Source organism: Metopolophium dirhodum, chromosome 1 (genome assembly GCF_019925205.1).
Source record: "Metopolophium dirhodum isolate CAU chromosome 1, ASM1992520v1, whole genome shotgun sequence".
Classification (NCBI taxonomy): Eukaryota; Metazoa; Arthropoda; class Insecta; order Hemiptera; family Aphididae; genus Metopolophium; species Metopolophium dirhodum.
In genome coordinates this window covers 141,257,962-141,271,552 of record NC_083560.1, presented here as the reverse complement: position 1 = coordinate 141,271,552, position 13,591 = coordinate 141,257,962, and the positions used below count along the sequence as shown (strand labels likewise).

Genomic DNA, 13,591 nt, shown 5'->3' with positions numbered 1-13,591 from the left:
GCGATTTTTTTGGTGTCTAGCAGGTCAGTCACCTCAGTTATCCGGGTAGGCAAATTACGTGAAAAAAAAAATGTAAAACATTGCGGGCGTCCATGCAAATCATATAGCCACCGTCTTTTTAGGGTGTCTAGCAGGTCAGTCACCTCAGTGGTGCGGGTAGGCAATCCAACTTTGTCGGATAGCGGACAGCGTTCATAACTGTCGCCGAAAACGCAAAATTAAGTATTTAATAACGTGAAAAAAAATTCAAAACATTTCGGGCTTTTATGCAAACCATATAGCCACCGTCTTTTTAGGGTGTCTAGCATATTAACCCATATCTGTTGCCCTACCGTTGCTAACGATGGATACTGTATTACTACAAAACACATCCTTTACTAATTGTTGTTTGTGTATTAGAATATTCTTATTTTCAAATAATGGGTCGGCAATCAAAATTCCTATAATAGTTTCAGTTTGTGGTTTTAATTTGATAGAACTGGTTTCTTCTACGATCTCATTAATCACTGTTGGTGAATGGGAGGTCGTTTGGATAATCAACTTGTTATTCGCTACATCTACTATTACATTATTAGTTGAGAGAAACTCGTTTCCTAGAATACCGTCCTTGGGAATTGGAAATCGTGTTCCTACTATATGAAATTCTGCACTGATATTTTTTCCGTTTAAGGGGCCGCAACACTATTATTTTTATATGCGTTATAGGTGCTTTGCATTTCCTTGTTTTAAAGGTGTTAACGAAGTCCGATTCTAATTTTGAAAAAAGATATGGAATTCTTGATGAGTCTATTATGCTTCTACCGGATGATTTTCTAAAATATTAAAATCTTAATTAATAACATATTAATTAAGTTTTATTATTTTATTTATTTCACTCTGCTGAGAAATGAAGTGGAATTGTTCTTTTAAAAAATCATCCGGCCAAATCACAGTTTAACTTCTAATCTTTAATTTTGTTCAGATATATTTTAAGCATAAAATGTCTCTAAGTAGCGTAATTATGGAAATACAATAATATCTTTTTACACTAAATTGAAAAATATTCCTCCGACAAGTGCTGCTGCCTACTTATGAAGTTGAATGTCAATTCCGACAGTGACTGAACTCGATTACTCGAATCCCCCACTCTACACACCGAGAGCCAAACTAATATTATACCCGCGTCACGCGTCTAGAATTAGTAGAATATCCTTATCTGTGTTGGTCTATCGTACTCGGTTATTTTTAAAATCTAATATAAACATAATTTGGTTTATTATTATATTTTAATGATACATGCAATTATTGCAATACTACGAAAAAAATAATATCAAACTAGTCAACGTATTTGAAACATTGCACAGTTATTTAGAAGTACCTACTATCTACTTTTATGTCGTACTGTATGCCTACGAATAACTAGTGTTCCGTGTTATTTTTTTGAACTACTGTACTCTAAGTAGGTACTTAAGTTATTTGTATTTACAAAAATAATTTGTAAGTTACCTACTAGAAAAAGTAAGTATACCATTATAGTATTATATAATTATATATTCTTAAAATTAAATGTTAAATTTAAATTGTATACAGACATACAAGTGGCCCTAGAAATCAGGATAATTCCCGGTCGACCACTCTTTGTATTTGATTTTTGAATATACCATGTGCTACGGGAAAAATGTATAACTACAACTATTTGATATTTTTATTCGAATAATAAAAAAATCGTCCGATGAGAAATATAGTTAACTTACGAGAATTGAGAATTTAAATCAAGGATTCTCATAAAAAGTTTATACTGTACCTAATCGAAAAATCTCTAAAATATATAAGAACAATAATTATTTTTACAGTCGTTTTAATTTCAAATTTCAAATATTTGATCTTATAAAAATTGTATGGTGTTTACGTGTGGTATTTTTTTTTAGTTAGACCAAAAAAAGTAAATTGATAGCTTAGAAAACTGGTGTTGCATAAAAATTCGCGTTTTTCCTTATTTTAGATTTTGAACGAAATTATGAATGTATTGATTTTACAATGTGTGTTTTTTTTTGTGTCTGTGGCCTGCGTACAGAAAGTACTCGAAATAATGATTGGATTTTTAAAGTCAGGCATGGTTTTTGGTAGAAAATTGGATATCCTTGGTGCATTATACAGGTCTAAAATAAAAAATTTCCAATAGTTACCAAAAGTGTCAAGAAAAACGCTAAAAAAATAACGGAAAAACTGTAATTTTTACGCAAAACCAATTTTTGACAAAAATTAAAATTTAATTTTACTGTAACTCAAAAAATAATTACTGTAAGTACTTGAAATTTTCAACAAATGTTTATATTAGCGTTGTTTATACAGGGTTAAATTCAATTAAATCAAAGGGTTTTGACTTTTTTTGAGCTATATATAGACAATTGAAATTTTAAATTTTTCTAAGTATTTTTTTTTTAAATAACGATAAAAAAATGTTGGTTGGCTAGATAATTTTGAAAATTTAATACAAGATTTCTTATAAGTTGTTCTCATAGTGATAATAGAAAATCTAAAATCGTTAGTCACAATTTTTTTTTATACGTGCTTAAAGTTCAAATTTATACGAAATGTGTCAAAATTAAGAAAATTTGCAAGTAATTTTGTGGTTGAAAAATCGTAAAATTTTTTTCTTTTATAACTAAGTTTTTAAAATTTGGTAAAAGGTTCTCCATAAGTTTTTCTTTAAATATCTGTAAAAAAAACTCTACCGGACTAAGACAAAAAATTTTTAGAAGTGTTTGAAATTTAAATTTTTACAAAATCGCGTTAAATAACGGTTTAGCCTCAAACGATTTTTGATATTTGTTATTATTCAAAAAGTATAAGTCGTAGAAACTTGAAAATTTTACCAGTTGTTTAAATTTACATTTTCTTTATATAGTTTTATTTTCAAAATATTTCACTAATTTTTAATCTATTTATAGGCATTTGAAATAATCGATTTTTTTTGATTTTTTTTTTGTATAAATGTTGGTAAAAATAATTTAGCTGGGACAAAATACTTGAAAATTTAATAGTAGGGTCCACATAAGTTGTTCTAACTCCCATTCAAAAATTATAAAAATACATTGGCACAATTTTATTTTATAAGCGTTTATAAGTGCTAATATTGACGAAAATAGTCAAAATTATGAATATTTGCTAATTATTCTATAGTTAAAAATGTATAAACAATTTTTTATTAAAAGTTAAGAATTTAAAATTTAATACTAGGTTGTCCATAAGTTGAGCTTAGAATGATTATAAAAAAAATTGATGATTATTCAATTAAAAAAATTTTACGAGTGTTTAAATTGTCACGAATTTGTAGATATTTGTAGATATTTTGTACCACGATTGTAGATAATATGTATCAGATATCTGCAATCAAGCTGTGGTATACCAGGTAGGTATATCTATAATAATATAAGGTATTATGATAACTACATGCATGCAATGATTTTGGAAATATTGATTAACCATACCGTATGCAAATGCGTCCTAATTGAAAAATAAAATACTTGTTTCAAAATAGAATATATTACAATATTTAAAAATAATATATCCTAGACTGACAAATCATCTTCGTTCAGAATTGTTTTTCGTATACAATGATACCTATCATTGCATTCAAATTTAAATTACTCTAGTCCGAGTTCCACCCCGGCGCCCTAATGTACAGCAGAGCGACATCCACTTTTCCACTTTTTATACCTAAGGTTCAAAAATTTAACAGAAGGTTATCCATATGTTTTTCTTTATACAATCTTTATACAATGATACCTATCAGTCTAGGATATATATTATATTTAAATATTGTTTTATATTTTATTTTATTACAAGTATTTAATTTATAATAAGAACGGGTTGGTGGTTGCATACTGCATGGTTAGGTACTTTTTGAATTATAACAAAAATTCAAATTCCTTTGATAAAAAATCATTTTTTTACCCTTGAATATTTTGATTTCATGAAAATTAAAACTTTAAACACTCTTAAAATTGTTTTAATTGAGTAACCCTCAAACTTTTTTATTATTACATTTTCAATTCTTAGCTTTTGATAATTACATTTTTATAAATTTTTATAGTTATCAAATATTCATAAATTTGACGAATTTTAACAATATTTGAACTACAAATGTTTATAAAAAAAAATTATGCCTACGTTATTCAATAAGTTTTAAATTACAGTAAGACCAACCGTATCCAATTTACAAGTATTTTATCTCAGTAAATTTTTTTTATCAACATTTAAAAAATCAAATATTTCAAATGTCTATAAATAGATTAAAAATTAGTGAAATGTTTTGAAATTAATATCATATAAAGAAAATGCCAATCTTAACAACTGGTAAATGTTTCAAGTTTCTACGACTCTAACACTTTATTATTTTAAAACTATAAAGTACTGTAAAAATAAATTCCTTTTTTTATGATTTCTCTATGATTATTTATTTATTATTAGGATATGGTTAATAATAAGCATTGCAAAAAGACAAGAGGCTTTATGTCTAAAAAACGTATTAAACCACAAAAATCTTCAACGAATCTTGAAATGCGTTGGAAAAACAGATATAGGTACCTATTCGTATATAATTAATATTAAATGCTACTTATACAATTTTTATTTTTATTAAAATAATATTGTTTAGTGGGAAAGATACAAGACGTTTAGTACCGGAAGAAACTTCATTTGAACCGCAAACAAATATTATTGATAATGAACACACAGCAATTATTTCCGAGAACAATGACATATTAGCATTTTCCGAAGAACCTTATAATGATCAAAATAGTGTTTATAACTCATCTGAAATGCCTGATGACAGTGGTATTTTTGAAAATACCTTTTTAATCACAAGCGAGTCACCTATAAAACCAACACCATCTCATTCATCTGAAATAACTGGTAGACGAATAATTAACTTACTGCATTTTATAAAACAAATCCAAGAAATTGATCATACACCGTTCTCATGTTCCTTCAAAGATATGCTACTTGAAAGTGAGCGTAGACATGGATTTATGTCATCGTTTAACTTCAAATGTCAAATGTGTAATAAAAAATGTGTTATTGAAACCGAAGATGAAAAATCAAATATGATTAAAATCAATACAGCAGCTGTAATTGGAATTGTTAACACTGGTGGTGGATATGGACAAATAAAAGAAATTATGACAACATTAGAGATTCCCACAATGAATAATAATACATATAATAAAGAACATGATATTGTATGTGAAAAGTTCGAAGAAGCTGCAACACAAACTATGTACACTGCAGCTAAAGAAGAAGCACGTTTAGCTATTGAGGCGGGTGATGTTGACATAGATGGTGTACCTCTTATAGCTGTGGTGACCGATGGTAGTTGGTGTAAGAGATCCTATAGAACGATGTACAATTCGTTGTCTGGAACGGTAAGTTTTTCTTTTAGATTCTGTAAGTTTTCAGTTAGACTAAACATTTTGTTCGTTTTTTAGGCAGCTATAATTGGTTATCGCACCAAAAAAGTAATTTTTTTGGGGATTCGGAATAAGTTTTGCTGCATGTGCGCTAAAAATAAAAATGAACCGAAAAAACACGAATGTTGGAAAAATTGGAGTATGAATGACAGTTCAGCGGGTATGGAAACTTCAATAGTAGTGGAAGGATTTCGAAAAAGTGAAGAAATGTATGGATTGAGATACCATAAACTTATAGCAGACGGCGACAGTAGTGTGTACAAAAAAATACTTGATGCAAGACCGTACAAAAATATAACTGTCGAAAAGGTAGAATGTCGTAATCACCTCCTTCGAAATGTATGTAACAAACTAAGAGAGCTAACCACTAAAAAACAATCAGGACAATTAGTACATAGAAAACTATTAAGTTCGCGAATTTTAAGAATACGAAAAGGAATCATAAAAGCCATCCAATATCGTAAATCGAATTGCCATTCCATAAATGATTTACGAAACGATATTTATAATTCAATAAATCATGTTTTTGGTAATCATTCAAACTGTGCTTCGTATTTTTGTGACAAACCAAAAGAAGATATAAATTTATTAGAAAAAATACAGCATACTGACAACGACTTTTATGTAAATATGAATAGTATTATACGGCAGTTAGGTAGACATAGTAAAAGCTTAATGCAAGATGTAGATAGTAATATTGTTGAATCGTATAATTCGATTATTGCCAAAGTCATTGGAGGTAAACGTGTAAATTATGCATTGAAAAGGTCGTATGTTGGCAGATGTTATGCAGCAACCGTTGCGAAAAATTCTAGAAGGCCGATATATTCAATGTACAAAGTAATTAATAAAATAAGTCCAAACCCAAAAATGCATTCAATATTATATGAACAACGTAAATTACAAAAACAAGAACGTCAGAATGAGCACCGTCGACAAAACAAACGGTTTAAAAAAAAATTATTTGATGATCAAAAAATAAACTCTTCATATGGTGAGGGTGCCGAAAAACCAGATATGGATGAAAATGAATATTCTGAAGAAAAGAAACAATTTTTAAAATTATTAAAAGAATTGGCAGAAAAGCGTGAGTACATTGAAAAAGAGACACGAAATCAATTCAATTCAAACCTTTGGATAGAAACTCGACGAAAATTAATAACAGCTTCGAACTTTGGACAAATAATTGGACTTCGTCCTCATACAGGTTGTGGAAACACTATAAAATCTCTCATATATTCAAATACTAACACTCCAGCAATGGAATATGGCCGACAACATGAGTCAATCGCCAAATGTCAAGTTGAAAAAGAATTAAAAATTAAAATTACAGAATGTGGCTTATTTATTCATCCAGAATATTTTTATTTAGGTGCAACGCCCGATGGTTTGATTGGAAATGATGGAATTTTGGAAATCAAATGCCCATCATCTTCAGAAAATATGACACCAGATGAAGGCATTAAAAATGGTAAAATTACATTTTGGAAAAAAGATAAAGAAGGCGTGGCTACAGAAATAAATAAAATCCACAAATATTATGCACAAGTACAAGGTCAATTATATATAACCCAAAGAGAATATTGTATTATTGCATTCTGGACAAAAAAAGGATTGAAGACAGAAAAAATTTTCAAAGATGAAATATTTTGGAACGAAAAAATGTTATCAAAATTAAGTCAGTTTTATTATAATTGTTTACTGCCAGAGCTCATTGATCCAAGATATCCTAGAAATATGCTGATTAGAAATCCTGATTATATAATTGAAGCACAAAAAGAGTTGATAGAAAAAAAAAACTTAAATTGTTTAATAAATAATGTTATGTGATATTTTATGTTTTTTTTTTTATTACAAAGTGTTCCTGACATACATGATCATCAAACTCATTGAGAATATAATAACAGTTTTGACATTTTTACAATTGTTAACGCATAAAATTATTTACAAACAATTACAGCAAATTACAAGGATTTACATTGATAAAAATAATGGTGCAAATAGAGTAGAATAATAAAATTAATTATACAGGTAGGTGTTGTGTATATATATATATATATATATATGTACATATATATTATATTTTCTTTTTTTTTATATATTATATTGGTGCTGTGATAGGGCATCGTGAGGGCGTCAAATATTTTTATGTTGAGTTGTACATTATGTATATATATATATACATATATATTATATTTTCTTTTTTTTATATATTATATTGGTGCTGTGATAGGGCATCGTGAGGGCGTCAAATATTTTTATATTGAGTTGTATATAAATTCCAATAAACATTCGATTTAATTACGCGTTGATAGTTGATTGCAGGTAAAATTAATGATTTATTGTTTGTAATTCAAAATGAATTAAAAATAGTACTTGTATAACTTTTCACCGTTTCGTACATTATTATTTACTATATTACTAATATAAATACTTTTAAATTACTAATAGATAAGTAATATAAATCGTGTCATGTTATGTGAAATAGGTTGTGCCGTTTGTATTGGTACCATACGTATTAAATTAAAGAGGCGCATTAATCAAATGGTAGATTTTGAGCGCAAAGCAAGGAGCTAGCGTGCCTTGCGCTTAGGAAACAGCTCCACAAAATATACGCAACGACGCGAATCTTTCAACTTGAACGTCGGTGGAATAATAATGCGCCTCTCCCGAAACTACAGCGCGTGGGCCCAGGCACGGCGATAATGGGCGTGGTTACGACCTGCCACAACGGCGGCAGTACGGCGCACAACGCTATCTCTTGAGCGTTGCACATGTTCTGGTTTTGGTGTAGCGGCCCCTTAATTCTATCGGTATTATTAATTTCCCTATGGTTTGAATGAGGTCCTCGTTTATCCCTCGTAAATTTATTCTTTGAGTTTCGTCTACTTCTAAATCTTCGCGCAAGCAATTTATTTTGAGTATTGATGCGGTCCCGCGTAATAGCTGTTTGAATTCAAATAGCTTTTTACGCGGAAAGCCACGCCGCGCTTCTCAAACAAACCGCCACGACAACGGACGATGCCGGTGCGCGACACCCGCGCCAGGAATCGTCGGCCGGGCGTTTGGTGAACCGGATTGCAATGACGGACCAGTTTTCGACGACCCGCACTTTTTTTTTCTTTTCTCTTTCGTAACGGTTACCGACAGGGCTAATAACCCTAGCCATAATCGCCTTGTTTTATTTGTTCAATAAAGTTAACCATCACATTCAAAAGTTGTGTTTTTTTTTTTTTTATAAACTTGGTCACCTCACTTCACCTCACCCACGCGGCACCCCTTAGGTCCGCACCAGTATGTTCACCTGACTACCTGTCTATCCTACCTAACTATCTATCATTAAGTGTAGTTTTTTTGTTTTAGCAGCGGACGAGTTAAATAATATATGGTTATTTTCTATAGTTGCAACGATGTGGTAGCATCGTGCATTGGTTGTTCTGCGATAATCTGGTTTATCGAACGAGTACCGCGCCCTTCGTTCGATACGTTGGCGTTTCCCGAGTTATTGTCGTGTCTACTTTCATTGTTTCGTTTTTTGTAACATGCATTAATATTATGCCCGTTTCGATTGCAATATGTACATGTTGCTACTTGTATATTATAGATCGTTGGTGGTTGCGTAAAATTGTTTCTATTAGGTGGACGGTTGTTGCTACTGTTATTTGCATAGTTAGTCCTTGGATTGTTTCTACACTGCGATGCATAATGATTTCCATTACAATTATAGCATTTTATTACTGGCCTGTTAGTATTATTTGGTTGTGAAAAGTTATCTGTTCGTGGGTAATTATTTGTTCGCATAAAATTATTCGGTTTCGTAAAGTTATTTGATCAAAAATGTCCGTTGTTTCTGTTATTGTAATTCGTATTTTTTGTTCTCTGATAATTATTACTATTGTTACTATAATTGGCCTTTGACGGTTGATTCCTTTGAATGAATATCCTACCGACTGCGCCAGAGTTACGTGCTGCCCCTTCAGGGATTCACTATGTAGATGATTTGAAAATAATAGTAGTCAATTTAGAATTATAAATGCAATGTTTTTATTATAACAGAATGAAATGTATAATATCGTCGTGGTAATAGTAGTAGTAGTAGTCGTCCTGTATAGGCGACGTGCATGTGCGCAATATGCACGCCCTAGTGGACAACATTCGAACTGTTGATGGTATACCGTATACGTCAATTATTGTTAATGGATATTGGCGATATTGCATATCTAACAGTAAATTAATCTAATGTCTTGTTTATGCGATTAATTTACGTATAATTATTAATTAATATAATTAAGTATAATAATATAGTAATTAATACAATACGTTGGTATTACGGGTTTATTTACCGCATCACAGTCATCTAACTGTAGGCCGTTTTTGTTTTCGGTCAATGAAATCATTTTTATTTGGTAGGTAGGTACCTATTAAAATATTCAAAATTGAAATGAGTAATCAGATCTGTTGTGTTGTTGGTTGTACAAATACATATAAAAACACGACGAATGAGTTAATGACTCTAAAACATTTTCTATTAAATTATTTAAGACTTCAGATACAATATTTTCACACTCTGATTTTTTTTCTTCATCATAGACAATTTTAAACAAAGATGGTGTTATGAAATTAGAAATTGTGTTTGTATGGGTGCACTGTGTCAACTTATCAGACTTAGGTGGAAATAGTTCCTCTATTCTTTTACCCTTACAATATTTTTCTTTTCCTGCCTTTGAAATTTTGGGTTCATTCCATTCGCATCGATCACTTGTTTTAGAATGACCACTCTCTGTATTTATATAATGTGTTAATGCATATACATGTTTGCATTTTCCACCAATACCTGCTGGACATTGACATACAGCTTCTACAACATCTCTGTTAGACCCATTAACCTATTATATAATTTAAGAACTTTAGATTATTCACTCCAACTACATTTTGAAGTTTGAACACAATTATTAACTAAATTAAACTTACTACGAGTTTCACTAGATATGGATGCAACGTAACTGAAGCTTGCCGTATAACATGGCCATTAATTTGACTATTGTTACCTAATAATATTTCTTTAACGTTTATCACATGGTGACTTTTCACTAACAGTTTTCCTTTACTCTGGACATTATCAGAAAAGCCACTACTAATAATAGATTTAAATCCTGAATAAAGAGTTATACATTGACTCATATTTAAATACCGAATCATCAATCAGAATTAACATAATAATATTAATACATTACAGGCTACAGCCAATTTAAAATTGTAAACATTAATTTTCATAACAAAACACTATTATCTAGTTTCATGGGATGTTATTGATTATGGTAACTAGTAAACATACTATTATTAAACATATTTATATCTTTTAAAAATGATTAGTTATACGCAATTACTTTTTTATGTAATGTAATAAAATTATTAATAAATAAAGTATTGATATCATATTGTACAGTGTACACTGTTGTCCCATCAAAAATTAGATTTTTGTCCACCATGCGCGCTTGAGTAGCATTCATATCAAATGCACGTCGCCTATATGGCTAGTGGCGTGAAGTCGCTTCTGCGTTGCTGGTCCAGGTACATATGTCTTTACTGTGTTCCCAGCCCTCCTATAACCTATGATGTCGGTTCCTTTGATGGATCCTGCGCGTGAACAGGGTGTCCTTGAGGTGGATGTAGCTGGTTCAATAAGTTGTTATTCTCGCAACCGCCGCCTCGTAATGTTAACTTGTTGTTGGCCGCTCCTCTTGATTAGCTTGCCAAAATAGAATGTGGTTTCTAACTATGAAGTTACGTCTAAGAGACCATAACAACTCAAGGAGAACTGCCTCTGCGAGTAGAATAATACTTATACACTAATACGTGAATCGATTACTGTTCGATCCGTTTGATAACAAGCTGCCCCCGCCCGTGGCCGCGCCGTGTTGACCAACCACCACGATAATCGAGTAATCGGGCGCTGCTTGTCGTCTACCGATATGTTGGCTAGACTGTCGCGGTAGCCGTTACCAGGCTCGGCGCCGGCAAGTCCGAGCGGTGCCGTGACTTTTCTTCTCTAGTTGTTTGTTGGTGTGTGCTCGTTCCAGCCCCGTGTCTACGTGTGTACCGACTCGCTCGTCCGTACTGTCTTCACTAAAACCACGTTTTTGAGTGTTCTCTCGTTGCCGTTTATACTCGTCGGCCATCTTGTCGCGTTACGTCGTATTAACTAACGCGCCGTCGCTCAACGTAATTTAATTGTTGTTACACAATTTTTTGCTTTACGATCAGTCTTGGATTGTTCATTGTCTGTTGTTCCACGAGGAAATTGGCTTTGCTCGTCAGCCCGCTGTTTCACGTTCGGGTGCACGCTCGTGTCACACGGGTCAAGCCAGCAGTTTCGCTTCGCACTTTACATTCGCACTCGCTCGTGCAAGTTGCTCAACACCACCGGTACACACGTTCGTGTCACTATCGTACGAGAGGATAAGCAGTTCAGCAGCTCAGACTTCAGATGGTCATTCCAGTCTACGACACAGCAGTGTAGGCCAGTCGGTGTTCCCCGTTATTTCCCCCCCCCCCCCCTGTAACTTGTGTACTGATTTTTATTGTAACTTGTTGTGCATGTAAAACACAATACATGCAAGTATTTGTATTTTTTAAAACTCAATTTGTCGTTATTTATTATTTGCCCTGCCCCGCCTATATCCTGAGGACCGTGTGTGTCAGGTGACAACCGCTGGTCAGGATCACCGATACAACATTATGGTAGCAGAGCGTGGTTGATTGGTCTATCAACACATTTGGTACTCAGGATACATGTGAGTAGTGCATTTTGTTTGTAGCTGTAGCATATGAGTTTAAAGTGTATACATTTATTTATCCCTTTCCTAATTCTTACCTTCTTAAGTGCTCTTAGCTAAGATTACTAGTTTCGCTTATTACTTATTATATACTTATTATTATGGGGTCTCAATTTTAATAGGTATATATAGTGTGGGTACTACTTAGTAGAATATAGGTAAAAGAATTTAACTCAACCGACTGCTCAGTCATTGTTACATTATTTTTAATAATTAAACTTATTATTTTAGTGTTGAGTTATATTCACTGTAACCGTGTTCGTGTGGTTAGGTTGTTATTATAATTAATTAATTAAAATTTACTTTAATTACCTATTACAATTAATTAAATTATGTTATTATACCGGTGCTCTCTGGGTTGAATTTATTTATTGTTTTTTAATATTTGGTATAGTTATAGGTTCTTGCTTACTGGCTGCTGGTCTAGTGAACACCTATCTTAGTGATTATAGTTTATTTAATTAATTGGGTTGTTTATTATTATTTTATTGTTTGCTGTTTACAGTTGATTCTTAACAGTAGCACGTTCACTACACCTAGTTATTATATTTATTATATATTTGTATAGCATAAGATTTAGGTGTGCGTCGTGGGCCGTGCCATTGCTCAGGAACTGTACTATAACTTTACATAATATTATGAGTATTTTATTGTTTTTATTATATTATCCTATTTAGGGTTGCTCAACTGAAGTTTAAGGGTTATACTACATAATTGTTTATTTCTCTGGTTCATAGTTATTATAACTAATTTAATTATTATAGCTAGTATTGTGTTGATCGGTCACACTTGGGTTTTGATTAAATTAAAGTAGTAGGTGTTCTCCGAGTTTTTAATTTGTCTTAACTGTTATTAGTTGTTATATTGATTGTGAGCTAGCATTTAATTAGTTGCTTGTCTAGTTATTGCCTACACCAACGTTCATATTATATTTTTTATTAGTTGATTTGTTTATTGTTGATTGACGTTGTTCATCTTCTGATCTGTTATTCGATTTTAATAATTAATACTAAAAAAAAATTACAAAATAGGTTTAAAGATACATTTTTTAAACCTAATGAAAAAGAGACTGTTATTATAAAAAAAGATGATGAAGATGAAGATAATATTAAAAAAGAAAAAAAACAACATAAATCTACAGATGTAAATAAAATAATTAATATTCAAAAAAATTTACAGGATAGATTTAGAAATACAATTTTAAAACAAAAACATGTAATTGAAGAACAACAAAAAAAGTATGGACCAATAATAAACGCATTAACAAATGTTAATACAACAATGAATGCAGTTAAAGATGTTGCT

The 13,591-nt window shown here is 31.4% G+C and overlaps 1 protein-coding gene across 1 annotated transcript; it reads left to right on the top strand.

Annotated features, from left to right (window-relative positions):
* The first annotated feature begins 5,573 nt into the window (after positions 1-5,573).
* On the top strand, positions 5,574-7,508 carry LOC132935993 (uncharacterized). The gene has a single exon (XM_061002644.1). It carries the CDS (start codon positions 5,592-5,594, stop codon positions 7,278-7,280), a length of 1,689 nt encoding a protein of 562 aa, XP_060858627.1. The 5' UTR covers positions 5,574-5,591; the 3' UTR covers positions 7,281-7,508.
* Positions 7,509-13,591: the final 6,083 nt, after the last annotated feature.

What these genes read in the sequence shown, in the direction of transcription:
- LOC132935993 (XM_061002644.1), top strand. Translation starts at nt 5,592, where the DNA reads ATGAATGACAGTTCAGCGGGTATGGAAACTTCAATAGTAGTGGAAGGA.